Source organism: Antechinus flavipes, chromosome X (genome assembly GCF_016432865.1).
Source record: "Antechinus flavipes isolate AdamAnt ecotype Samford, QLD, Australia chromosome X, AdamAnt_v2, whole genome shotgun sequence".
In the NCBI taxonomy this organism is placed as follows: Eukaryota; Metazoa; Chordata; class Mammalia; order Dasyuromorphia; family Dasyuridae; genus Antechinus; species Antechinus flavipes.
Genome location: NC_067404.1, coordinates 5,751,461 through 5,766,302, shown reverse-complemented (window position 1 = coordinate 5,766,302; position 14,842 = coordinate 5,751,461). Strand labels below are relative to the sequence as shown.

The 14,842-nt window shown below is 35.6% G+C and overlaps 1 protein-coding gene across 1 annotated transcript in view; it reads right to left on the bottom strand.

The window, feature by feature from the left end:
* The window catches only part of LOC127542782 (transcriptional regulator ATRX-like), a 206,742-nt gene that overhangs the window by 79,281 nt on the left and 112,619 nt on the right, over window positions 1-14,842 (bottom strand). Inside the window, exon 7 of the mRNA XM_051968597.1 lies at window positions 2,769-2,833. Coding sequence (XP_051824557.1) covers window positions 2,769-2,833 — 65 coding nt within the window. The remainder of the gene's footprint in view (window positions 1-2,768; window positions 2,834-14,842) is intronic.

The following is a 14,842-nucleotide window of genomic DNA, read 5'->3' as shown; positions in this document are numbered from 1 at the left end:
ACACACACATTTTAATACGGAATAAATGTAAACTAATATTGAAGGGGAAACTAGAATCTAGATACTGCAAAATAGATTGGCCTCTACCAAGAAACACCTAAGTTTTGAGTGCAAAGTTTGATTTCAAAGACTAGTTTGAGGCAAATGATGGAGGAAATTCAGAAGCTGCTAAATGAAAAAGAAGAACTCCACAGATAGATCAGCAGGATAGTTCCTTCAAATCTAAGAAAAGAGCATTCAAATCTAACAACAGTAAGATAAATACAATATCAAATATTTTGTTGCTGGGCTGGGCCCTCCTCTTGGGTTGCTATGGAAACAAGGCCTTTCTGTACCCAAGTGGCAAGGGGGAGTCTCTATGTTGATCAGCAAAAGGGTCAAGATCCGGCTGGTGCTTGTTCTAGGGGTGAGGGCCTACACTGAGGTCTTCTTTTGAAGAAGGTGATTGTTCACCTGCCTAAGAGATTGTTGTTTAGGGAGAGGATGGGTCCCCACACGAAAATTGCCCTAAACTTGGAACTCTGCTTGGCCCCCTGCTGTGAGGTCTCTTTAATGCTACTACTACAACCACGACTACTACCTACTATTACTAACAACTACTATTACTATCTACTACTACTATTACTATCTACTACTACTACTACTACTACTACTACTACTACTACTACTACAATTGACACTTTTATTCCTCTCACTCAAGTAAGACACAGCTACTTCAGCTGAACTCTGATGGAAGACAAGGATTTTGAGAAGCAAATTACCCAAGATTTCACAGCAATGCAAAGGTACAGGGATAGGAAATTTGAGGTGAACTGTAAACGTTAATTAAAATAAAATTTAATAAATTCACGTTCTTAATGCCTTTTTCTGCTGCCACAGGGCAGGTCATTGCAGCCAAGTTTGTTCTTTGAAAGGGTATCAGTATCAAAAGACCCATCCCCATCCTTGCCCTCAGTGCCATCAATTTGGGCATTGAAAGCTAGACAGTTAGTTGTAACTAACATCTGGACTCTCCAAAGCCAGCCACCAGCAAGATTCTGTTACCATAGAAACCATCAGTATGGCCCTTCCCCACCCCCACCCCACTTGTGGGGCAGCCTGAGAGCTAAATAAACTCCACACCCCAGGGAGTGGATCAGAGACACCAGACCCCCACCACTCCTGTTCCCATCTCACACCCTAAGGCCTAAAAGCCAGCAGCAAGCAGCACCAAAATTTAGGATGGCACAAGACCAGAGCAGAACTATCACATAAAAAAATCTGAGTCACCAAAAGCAGAAAGGAAAGGTGACAAAAAATAAAAGTAAGAAAGTAGGGGAAAAAGTTACTTTCTAAAGATAATGAAAAGTTATTGTAGCAACAAGGAAGATTTGCGGTATATTTATATAAGGACAACATTATCAAAGTGGATATATTTGGAGTCTCAAAAAAAGTAACTTGTTCTCAGATCCTGAAAAAAATCTTGGAAGAGCTTAAAAGGAATTATTAAAATTGTAAAGTAGAAGGGAACAGGTATAAAGGGTTAAATTGAGAGGAAATTAAAGAAGTCAGCACTATTGAAAAGAGAGGAAGCCAAGAAGGTCAGAATGAAAAATTGCCAACACACTTGACTTAGGTACATCCCCAAAGGGGAAACAGAAAACAAACGAGGATGACCAGACTGTCATCCTTCCCGAATCTGTTTCTTGGTCCCTCTGATATGATGCAGCCCTTGCACACGATGTACTAGAGGCCCCAAGAGTGGTAGAGACCCCATTACTTTTCGAGAAATCTCAGGCCACATTTTGAGTAGATGCTCATCATTTGGGGAAAAGCTGAACAAAGTGGTATATGAAGGTAACGGAATACTTTTGTGATATAAAAGATGGTGATCAAGCTGATTTTAGAAAGACCTGTAAAGATTTACAAGAACTGATACTGAGAAAAAGAACCAGAACCCAGGAAGGCATTGTACACAGTGACAGCATGAATATACAATGATCAACTATGAAAGACTTGGATCTTTTCCGTTGCTCAGTGATCCAAAGTAATCCCAATAAATTTTGGATAGTAAATGCCATCTGCATCCAGAAAAAGAATTATGGAGATTGAATGTAAATCAACACATGCTATGTTCACATCTTTTTTCAGTTTTTTTTTCTCTCCCATGGTTTTTCTCTTTTATTCTGATTCTTGTCTCCCAATATGCCTCATAAAAGAATATGTATTAAAAATAAATTTATTTTTAAAAATTTCAGAAACAACAGAAAAGACTCAAAAGAAAGAATATGATTTTGGCAGTTATGTTGGAAATTCAGTATGAACTAGACTTTATATATTTGTGTGTGTATACACCTTTGTGATACGATGGTGCCATTAGCTCAAAAATTTATTTTAACTTCTTAAAAAGATTTCATTTTAAAAATCAAGTACAATAAATGCATATATTTCTTCAACATCTGAGGTCAGAGATATCCTGAAATTCACTAAAAGGAACCTAGGTTAACAATGTCTGGTAAAATCTTGGGCAGTTCGAGAAGACCTGAATCCAAATGAAAAATGAAACCATAACAAGTTGAATGCCTCTTTCTCTTCAATGAGAAAACAATTGTAATTATAAATTTAAAACTAATATACCTCTCATTTTGAATATATGCTATAATCTCTGACATTTGAAAACACAAAGAAGACTCACTGAGAGAATAAATAAAATAAATTATATATAAATAAAACTATTTACGAGATCCCCCAAAGAGGAATGCTTTCTATTTTGGGAGGTATATTCCTACCTGCAGTGCTTATGAGGTCTAGTAGCATCATTGCTTATGTCATCACTCGTATATGTGTAGCAGCTCTAAAAAAGGAATTAACATTCAATTCTAAATGTTTTAAATCTGTTAAAATATTAAAATTCACTAAGCACAAATTTTAAAATGCTTAAATCCACTCAGCATACACTACATTTAAACATAAAAGTGGTGTGATAACTTTAGTCACAGTGAAAAAATGAAATATTTTTCAAAAGTAAAGGACTGCCAACAATGTAATGACATATCATGGGGAAGAGAAGAACAAAATGTCTATGAAAAATTCATTTTGTTAATGGACAAGATGATTTTAAAGAAAATTCAAAACATGTTCAAAGGAAAAAAATTGTGTAATTGATAAATGGAAAATAAACAGCATCCAAGGAACAACAGGAAACATTATTAATACAATCAAAACCAACTTTTGTTGCATTCAATATCCTTTTTATGGTGATAAGAGTCTGAAAGAGCTCAGATGAACTCCTTTCTCAAATAATTTATTCATTCTCAGAATAAATTAGTAAAACATCATAATAATTGAGCTTCACAGGGTTATTCTGCATCAAACAAGTTTATAAATCTTAAAGGGCTAAGGAAAAGAAACTATCATTAAAACTCCTTTTATTATTTCAGTAAATACTGATGCCCAAAAAGGTAATTTGAAATGTTCTCCTCTCACCAGAAGTAGGAATTGTTGAGAGCAAAATATTACATATACTGTCAAACATGAATACGACTGAGATGTTTTTTTTAATTAACCATGTTCTTAGTAATCAAAGAGGGTGAAAATTACCTCATTATGATAGGGTCAAGACACTTTGGAGCCCATTATGACTGATCTGAACAGTATGAGGTCACAGGTCTGGCACAGATAGTCTTTATGTTTGTCTTTATGTATATTAAAAACTGAAGTTTATCTAAACTAACCCATTTATTAATCAAGTCTGATTTTTAAGTTCAGCACTTAGTGCATCTCACTTCTAAAGAGAGAATCTTCACTTTTGAAATGAATCATTATAGAATTCATATAAATAAAAAAGATGTCTTACTCTGACAGGAGAATTTTTCCTTTATTCCCAAACAAAAGGCATACTAGTTTAGAGATAACAAAACCATCATCCATTTCATAACTTACATACCTTACAAATAAGAACATTCAGTGCAGGATGTCTATACACTGAATCCTCATAATGGTTCACTTGTTGACCACAAGCAGTACAACACACGATCTCATGAAGTCTTTCCCCTAAACAAATATATTATAAACATAGTCTATTCACATATAAAATTCCATACAAACTTGGAAACTGCATTTTTATACCTCAATATCTTTTTTGGCAATGTCCTATTTGCTTAATCAACAGGAACAAAGATATATGTATTCACATCATTTCACTCTTGCATCTTTACCCAAAATTATGGATAAGTTTCATAAATTTCACAAATTAACACATTTTATAACTGCAAGACATCTCATCATACATTTTCCTCAATTAATTTCTGCCTCAGTTTCCTCACCTGTAACGTGGGCTAAAAAAGGCAACAGTAAACCACTGCAGAATTCTTGTCAAGAAAGCCCCAAATGTAGCCATGAAGAGTCAGACACCACTAACATGACAAAAACTTTAAAAGAAAGACATAGTGTGGGAACAATGACCACAATGAAGGAACAGAAACAGATGAGCCATTAGTAGGAGAAATAGAAGGCCAGCTGGAGAGGAAAGCAAGTATAGTTAGAATGGAAAATATTGCAGGACTTTAAAAATCAAAATGATGGGTTTATATATTTTTACTAGTGACTAATTAGCTAAAGAAATAATAGAGGTAGACCAATCACTAAGGAAAATTATTAAAGCAACAAAGATGTGGAGGACTTGAATTAGAGTGCTCAATGTAGGCAATTGCTCAATAGTTGTAAACAGGTATTTGAAAAAGATGAGAACAGAAATGAGTTATGAATATTCTGCACTGTTAAGCTAGTTAAAAATGAAAAGGAGGAGACCACAAGAGAATGGAGAGGTATAAAAAAAATAAGAGAATGGATAATGAGTTAAAGACAGGGCCATAATTAGACAACTGTAATGGAACAGCAGACTCTAAAGAAAGAACATCCCACAGAAGTCATATTCTTATCTTCACAGATGCAGGGAAAATACCTTTCCAAAACAAAAGACCTGATCGTTCCTATTAAAAAGCACTAGGGCATAATAATAAATGCAGTTTGCATTAAAGTGATAAGTAAAATTTATAACTATCATCAGCAAGGATTACCTGCAATGGGCATAAACTAAAAGCTTTCTCCATATAATTAGAGGAGAAACAAGCCTTCCCCTAAGCAAGCACAGCAAAGAACACATGATGATTTCTTTTCTAGCCCAGGGCAGCTTAGGGAGAGAGACAGAAAGTTCTGTGCAGCCTCAGAGGGATCTGGCCACTAGCAAAAGGCAGTATTGAGAGAAAAGCCGGGTAATGTCCAAGGAAAAGGCAAGACAGAAGAGATCCTGGGAGATCCACGAGCATTTGCTGGGTGCAGGAACGAGTGCTTTCTGACATAGATCATCACATGTCGCCAGATTACAAGAGTTGTGAGCAATGGCTGAATGTGAAATGTGTGGCTCTGGTCCAAACAATAATAAGAGTAAGAAAAGTGCTTGAACCTCACTCCTGCTGGAAGTGGATCAGAGAGAATAACAGCCCGAGTTGGGTATAAGAACCTGTTTAGTTCTACGGGTAGGAAGGAGTAAGGGAAACAGGGTCTGTGGAGGAAGTGAGCATGAACTAAGAGGATAGGGTGAAAGAGATAAAAGAGTAAATGAGGGAAAGATAATTTGAAGGGAACTACATAGTAACCTAAATGCAAATATGAATGGGATAAACCTAAACACAAAACATAAGTGGATTAAAAAGTAAGAAATACATTGGAAGCAAAGAGACACACACAGAGCAAAGGTAAGGCCTGGAACAGAGGGTAGTAATTATGATTTCTGATAAAGGAAAAGCAAAAACATGTCTAATTAAAAGATATTAGGAAATGACTTTTCACTAAGAAGTACCATAAAAAAAAATAAATAATATCAACACTATACACATGCACCAAATGATGTAATATCTAAATTAATTAAGAAAAAGTTAAATGAGTTATAAGTGAAAAGCAACAACACTATACAAATGAGGGCCCTCAACTTTCCATTTTGAGAATGAAGTTAATCAAAACAAACAAAAAAGAAGTTAAAGAGATGAACAATATTTTTAAAAAGTTAGAACTCCGGAGAAAATGGAATGGTAGAACTGAATGCAGTTTACTCAGTGGTGCAAGGGCTGCACAAAGCAGAACTGAATGAGCCCAGGAGAGAGGCGCAAGATGGGCAAACCAAACATGACATTGCCATAATGAGAACCACACAGCGGCTGCTCTAAGAGACTACAGGTCCTGGGACAGTAGATGTCAAGGAACAAAAGAAGGAGAATTGCAGCCAAAACTTTCACCTCCAGCAAGTGAAGGATACCTCTGAACTAAGAGAAGCAATATTGCATGAGCTGCCAGGCTTTCAAGTTTTTGTTGGAAAGAGACATATAAGATATAAGAAAAATATCTGGCAAGCATTAGGGATGAATTACTAGGGACTCCTACATGGAGATGTACACCCTATGTCTGTGATGGTCATTAGTAATTAGTTTGAGAGAAAGCCAGAGGTAGAGAAGAGGATGATGTGATTCTGAAAAGTAAAATGGTGAAGGGCAAGTTAAAAAGAATAACTCCATTTCACAGATGAGGTGCAAGAGCAAGAAATTAGACAGGTGAGGAGGACTGAGGTTTCTGGAAGCCCACTCATATCAGAAATGGGTTAAAAAAAGATGGTACATGTACATCTACAAGGGGATAAAATCTTTTATATCTATAAAGAAATAAGATGGGCTGGGAATAAATGTATTATATTAGTCAGAATGGAATAAAGAGACAGGGAAAAGGTGGAGAGTCGGGGGAATAAGGGAAGGATTCTCAGGAAGGTTAAGTACTAGCGAGACAAGGGGGCAGATAGTAATAAAGCAGAGGAGTCAGGGGAGATAAAAAATAAGAGATACATGCCAAAATAATAATGAACAGGAGCAGTTGTTGTTAGAAAACAAAGGTAGGGGTAGTCATCACTTATCCCAGACTAGGTAAAAATCTTGAAAGTTTCAGTCAAAATACAGAAATCTTCATTACATGCCAGCCATGTTAATACTGTTTTATGTGTATGTGTATATACATTACATATACATATATATGTACATGTACATATATAAGCATAAATATATACATCCATACTGTAGCCTGCTTGACTGAATGTGTGAGGGAGGAAAGGTGGAAAAGGATAAAGTAAAAAGTACACAACAGAGAACAAAAGAAAACCCTACTAGGAATCAGATAATTACATACAATGTCCTCTACTATTATATAGGATTTTTTGAAATGGAATTTATTGTTACATCTTTTGAACCCTCCCTTACATTCTGATAGGCTCATGACATTTTTTTTTCTTTTTTATCCTCTTTGTAATATTTAAGTGTTAAACAAAAACTTTTTTTTTTTTTTTTTTAAAGAAAGGCTTGAGCTACATAGCATTTCCACTCCTGTTAATGTACGCTTGCATTTTTGTTTTCCTTCTCAGGTTATTTTTACCTTTTTTTTAAATCCGATTTTCCTTGTGCAGCAAGATAACTGTATAAATACATATACATATATTGCATTTAACATATACTTTAACATATTTTACATGTATTGGTCTACCTGCCATCTAGGGGAGGGGGTGGGGGGAAGGAGGGGAGAAGTTGGAACAGAAGGTTTAGCAAGGGTCAATGTTGAAAAATTACCCATGCATATGTCTTGTAAATAAATAGCTAAAATTAAAAAAAAAAAGAAAGAAAGGCTTGGGCTGAACTGAGTACATGGAATCAAGTCTAAAAAATAATAAAACTTTGTAGGGAGATTAAAAAAGAGCAATTATTTCATTCAAATGAGAAACAAAAGGAAGAACTGATAAGCTGGGGGGGAGTCAGATATTGCAGGAACCTCACTCTTTTTACCAGAAAGGAAAGAAGTCTTAGCGGGACAAGGAGTAGGAGGGCAAGGTGGCAGGAAGGAGTAAAACAGCAACGAGGAGAGAGAGGGTAAATAGGGTGAGGAGGAGTGTGGTGGAAATAGGAAGGAGGAATATACATAAGTATTAATTTACTCATAAGGCAGAAATGGAGAACAGACTTAAAGTTAAAGTCAACAGCTTGTTGCTTTCAACCAAAATAAGACATGTGTATATGTACATAATATCTATCATAAAAAATGAGATATACACAGATAAAGAGTAGGGGCACAATTTATTATATTTTTTTAAAAGTGGGGTGTTAATCACGATTTTTTAATATATTTACCAAAGGAAGAGAAACAAAAATAAAACCCCACAGACAGCAGGATCACAGAGTTTCAGACACAACTGAACACAAAATTAAGAAGGGAGAGAAAGGAAAGGAATTAACAAAAGGTATCAACAAGAAAGTAAAGGTGAATTCCAAACAGCAGGAGTCAAAGCAAACAGAAGGAGATTTTAAAAAATGTAACATAATTTGAACCTACCAGGTTCAAATAAAACCAAAAAACACTTCATCATCATGGTGGCAAGACTCCTGTTAGTTCAGAATGAAGCAAGCTCCCAATGAAAAAAGTTAACCTCTTCCCAATCACAAACCATCCCGAAATAATTTATGGTGATCAAAATTTGACTATATGTTCATAATAATGAGCTGTAACTTTTGAGAAAGACAGGAAAGCAATTTTCTTATGGTGCTATATGAAACACTTGGACAGAAAGGTCAACTAAGGAGACCTTGTCAGGCTGATTATTTCCTGACATAACACTAGACTTGACTCCAGCCTGCACAGTTAATACCACTTTGCTTGTATCAAAGCAGATCAGTAGCAGGCCACAAACAAGGATTTCAGGAACATTTTAAATCTTATAGAACAAAACTGGTACTTATTTATTTGAATTGGAAATTTTTAAGGAAGAATTTGGGGAGCAAAGGGAGAAGAATATTGAAGTATTAATCTATTCAAATAAAGGTAGAATGCAAGTTACTCCCCCTTTAGACTATGATTTTTTTTTGAGATAAAATTATTGTCTTTTATCTTTCTTTACATTCTTAGTGCTTAGCATAATACGTGAGAAATAAAAGGTGTATAATAAATGTTTATTAATTGACAGTTTGTTTTAGCTTCAGTTACACAGCATCTTAAAGTCCAATCCTTCCTTGATTCTCCAAAACTTTTGGCACTTGATTGCTCCCTCTTTCTGATAATTTCTTCTTTTCTGCCTGTCACAAGATTTTGTCATCATTCTCCTATTCCTAATCCTCTGATTACTTTTCAAGTTGTTTCCCCTCTCTCTGACCATTATTTCTCCTATTTTGCTCACTGGCCACTTCCCTAAGCAAATTAATTCTCCACGTTTCTGTTCTCTCTTTCTTATAATAATGGACATCTGCTACCTGAGGCACCATCAGCAAAGGCCCCTACCTGAATGTCATCATCTCCACTCCACTTGTTCTGGTCACCAACCCCTTATCCCCCACCCCAGGGAATAATGTTAACCTGAACACTCCTAGTTTGCTTGCAGAAAAATACCTCTCACCCAGGTCCTCTATCATAGCCACAGGAACTGTCACTCCACTTTTATCTCCATCACAGGAAGAACATACTTTTCCTCCATTCTTTATGGTTATAGAAAGTGTTCAATTTCTTTTTCAATGTTCTTTCCAATGACAATATTGTAGTCTCTTCATATTTGTGCATGTTGTTCAATGATTTTCAACATTCTTTATACTATTTTATAAAATATACTTTGAAATTAATTTTAAACTAAACTACTTACCAGCATGTCTTTTGGAAATTTTAGTCCTCATTCTGCTTCTGTGTCTAACTTCAGGCTCTTGAAAATCATCTTTGTCTTCCTTCTTCTTTGGTTCTAGTTGGACAAGCACATTACCTACATTTTAATAACAATCAGGATGCTAATTATGTGAAAACACTGAATCCACCATGAATATCAGAATTAAAAACAAAATTTTAAAAGGCACTGGATAAAATAAAAGGACAAGTTTGTTCCAAGATGCTAAGGGACACAACCTCTTACTTGCAACCTGGAAGTTTCCAAAACCAGAACTGTTATATTCAAAATGAAATTCTTTAGAGAAAACCCATGGGAGGAAGGTGGAGCATTCATATTCTGTCTTTATTCTTCTTCCCATACTAAAACCTCAGAGGGAAAAAACTTTCCCAAGAGTTAGAATTTCCCATGTCCTTTTAGAATCTTAAGCTTTATTCTCCAAGACTAACGGTTCAGAGTATTACCTGCCCTCTGGCATAGCTTCAGAGCACTGATAACAAAAATAGAAAATCAACTTCCTGATCTCAAGAAGCTTTCATTCTCCTCAGCCACAGCCCACAGGGGTGCCTGTATCTAGAAATCAGATGTCATTTAGCTTCTGTCTGCCTCAGTTTCCTCATGTGAAAATAGGAGTAATACCAGACAGCTGATGTGGGCCTGAAAAAATGCAACAGTTACTGTGTGCTTTTCATACGTAGCTCGTGGTGTCAACTGTATATTGGTGAAAATTAAGGCCTTTAGTGCAGAGTAATCACCAAGAGAAATAAAATGCCCCAAGTTCAAGAAGTAGATATGCAAAATGAATAATAAGCAAGCAAAAAAAAAAAAAACAAAAAAAACCCAAAAACCGAGAAACAGACAGAGGCAGGAAAATCAGGACAAGAGAAGAGGAAATACTATAACATGAATAAGAAGTGCAGCAAAGAGATAAAAATAGCATTAGGACTGAGGTGGAAGGTAGCATACCTAGTAGATTTGGCAGCTCAAGTGCCCCTGGACACTTTGGTAAGACCATTTAGGTATATAAGTCTACTATTGCAGGAAAATAAGGCAAAACCTGAATGAACTAGAAGACCAAAGCCTTGAGGAAAAAATATATGAGAAGGAAGTGAGCAACCCTTCCCTCCTGAGATAAACTAAAAGCTCACTTATATAGATGACTCGCCGCAAGGTCAGTGTCTAAATGAACAGTGGTAGAAAATGAAGATGAATATTGGAAGCATACAGTAAGGTCAGGAGAAAAAACAAAAAGTGGCCAAAAAAAGGCCAAATTCTCCCAGGATAAAAGCCAGCAGCTTTTAACTTAAAATAAAACAAAAATGATCTTTAAAACACCCTCCCTACATCAAAGCCATTTCAAAAATTACTAATTTGCAAGATAGTTTAAATTAAGGGCCTATATACCAAAGAGGCTATTAATGACAAATAATGACAAATGATTTTGAATAAGCCATGTTATTCTTAGTACCTGTTTCCTAATCTATACTATCAGGGATTTAGATAAATTCTAAAATCCCTTCTGGCTGTGAATCTACTTCTTCTATGACTAAAATTTTATGACAATGAAAAGTAGTTTTATACAAAAAAAACCAAATTTTGTGCCCATAACTAGGAGTATTAAGTTTCAAATATGTAAAGGATTATGATAAAATATACCTTCTGTGAAGCTTTTTCTCACAAGAATATCTGAATTTTCATCTGAAGGAAATGGATTGATAGATTCATTCATCATCTGTCCATCATCACAGTCCATATGTTGTTTCCTAAAGAAAATTTAAAATCTAGGTTCATACTTAAAACAAGTTAAAGTTTTCAGAAAACCGGCTTCCTTGGTGACTATTAGTAAAGTTAATATGAAAATCGTTCCAAACCATGTTCATAATTCCATACACAACTCAGTACTAACGTGCATCACTTCATACCTTGTATCTTTCACAAAGACATAGAAGGAGAAATAACAGAAGACAGAGATATAAAGATGGCAGTTAGATCGACAACATCCTTGGTGTATTTGTACTTTTAAAATAAATCCACGTATTTTGGTCAGAAACACTAACTAACCTCTCAGGGCACGATGGCTTCAGTTCTTCAGATTGCCCACTACCCTAAAAAGAAAAGCCAAATACAAGTGTCAGCGAATCCACGGTTTTTGTTTTTCCGGTGTATACAACTCTTTGTGACCCCCATGTGGGGTTTTCTTGGCAGAGATATTGGAGTGCTTTGCCATTACTTCTCCCACTCATTCTACATGGGAGGACACGAAGACAAACAGGGTGAAGTGACTCGCCCAGGATTACACCATGAGTAAATTTCTGAGGTCAGATTTGAACTCAGAAAGACAAGACTTTCTGAATCCAGGCCATTCTGTACTAAGTCACCTAGCTATCCCAAGGTGTTCTTGTTTAGTCATTTTTCAGTTGTGTCAGACTGTTCATGACAGAATTCACTTCAGTAAATTACAGATTTCCTAAGGATTTGAGATAAGCACAGGAGAAGCAAAAAGATGGCCCCTGTACTCAAGAAGCTGACCAGCTTATAGCAAGATAACTAGCAAACAGATTAAAAGGAGCTATATCCTGGATAAATGGGAAAAGTTGACAAAAGCAGACAATGGAATTAGGAGGGGCTGGGGAAGGTCCCTGAGAAGGCAGGATTTTAGTTCAGACTTAAAGGGACAGAATCAGTGGCTAGAAATGAGTAAGGAGGGCATTGCAAGGATGGGGAAAAATCAGAGAATGGCCAGAGAAAAAGGGTCTTGTTCAGAGAATGGCCAGGAGGCCAGTGTTACTGTATTATAGAGGGCAAGGTAAGAAGCCTATGAAAGACACAAGAGTGCTAGGTTATGATGGGTTTCGAATGGCCAAGCATTTTGTAGTTGCTCTTGCCACTGGAGTTTATGAATACTGGGTAGGGGGTGGGGGAGCTAAGGAACAGAGAATGACATCATTGAAATGGTGTTTTAGGAAAATCACTGTAGTGACTGAAAGGTTACTAGAGTGGAGTGGGAAAAAACTTAAGTCAGGATATTGCCACAGTCTACATGTGAAATTATAACCAGGGCCCGTACGAGGAGGGAAGAAAGGGAGCATTTGAGAGGGGTTAAGATGGTAAAATCAATATGCTGGGACAACAACTTGGATATGGAGGCTAAGAGATACTGAGAAGTTCAGAATGACTCATAGCCTGTAAGCCTGAGGGACTTGAAAGAGGGAAAATAAGAAAAATAATCTTATACATACTAGGCTTAAGGTGTCTCCTTCACTTGCAGTTCTAGACGTTTGAAAGGCAGGTGGAGGTAGAAAGTGACTTTGCACTTTGGTCACATTATAGAATCTATTCTTAGGAAACATGTTTTTGCTAAGTTTTAAATTTTTTTTTTCCCATCCATTTTCCAGTCTTTTCCCTGTTTCAAGTAGAATTTGGTGCAGGAGGAGCAAATCTATTAACAGAGTAAGTGCAAGGACCCTAAACATCTCATCTAGTATTTCCTGTATCAAAGGAGTTTGCAGATCTCTCCCCTCCACTCCCATCCTTTTCTCTCTCTTTTCTATTGTTCTTTGTTTACCTTATGAATAAATTATCAACTAATATTTTTAATATTACTCTGTATCCTATCCTCTCATCTAAAAAAGTTTCTTCTTTGTCCATGCATATGTTTATCTTCAACTTACTAATTTGGCTAATATAGTTAGCATTCTGGAATGGCTGATTTATAGCATTGAAAACAAGCATTTCTGCTTTAACCTCTGTCTTATTTGAAAAAAAAATTAAAATTTTATTTGGAATGTATTTTCTGTCACATTTAGACTTTCATTGTTTACAAAAATTTATTCCTTATGATTGTCAAGGTCACCATCATACTCCCGAGTCACCATTTTTTCATTCAATTAATAATGAATGCCTTATACACTTTATTTTTTAAAAAATCATTTTACTTTAAAAAGGAGACTAATAAAAGAGAAAAACCAAAAGAAATGTGAAACAAAATAAAACCAAAGAGAACACTGTCATGGAGGATTCAAAATATATACAAAAAATTACCACTTTTAGAAATTATATTAGTAAGTGACTTTTCTCCTTTTCTTCTTTTTTTTCTTCACTTCATTGTAAATTGTTTTGTTCTCTGCTGGGAGCCTTTTTAATTCTTTTCCCCACTTTCATTTCCCCAATCACCCTCAAGCAGGGTATAATTAGGAAAGGATATATTTACACTTATAAATTATACATTTAAAAGTGAATTTGTCAATAAACAGTTTTATATACACAGAACAAGCGCTTATCAGGAAACAAGGATTTTTATTACACATAGAATATTGCCTTAATAGTAACCAGGCATGAGTCATATAGGATCTCAGTGGGTTACACGGCACAAAAGGCCTTTCTTTCCCCCTGTGGCCAAAGAATTAAGAATCAAAAACACCCAACCACTGATTAAAATCCACTTTTCCTTCCCTGGGCCGTTTATTTAGATTCATAAAATATTTTACCACAGAATCAGAAACGATAAGAATTTTTTTTTTTAATGCTTAACATTCATTTACCATCGAAGAAATCACTTACCTCACCATTGGGATTTTCCATCGAAAAAGATCACTATTTTCCACAGAGCTTATCTAGGAAAAAGATGCAAGATCAAAATAAATCGTTCACATCACCAGTAACTTCAACCAAAGAAAATAAACATACAATAATAGAACAATTTACAAGTAAAGTCAGTTAAACGGTTCAAGAACAATTAATTCCAATAATATATAAATCGAAAAAATGTAACAAATACTGTCTAGGAGAAACAAATAAAATGAGATTTCGAGAAAGAAACTTATTGAAATAACTCTAAATGGTTGAGGAAAAGGTAAAAAAAAAACTAAAAGAGACCGAATCTAAGCGGGAAAAGACCTAAAATAACGCACTGAAAATAAAGGGAAAACTCTTCCGAAAAACATAAATAGGACTTATGTTTACTAATGAATTAAAGGAAATGACAATAAGAGAAAAATAAAAGTAAAAGACATGTCTTTTAAAGGAGAAATAGTTACCTCAGGAGCGGGAGCTCCGGAGACGCCGTCTCACTTCTTCTCCCGACTGGACCCACCCACCGAGCAACGGAAACCAGCGAAGATGATTGGCCAACGAGTA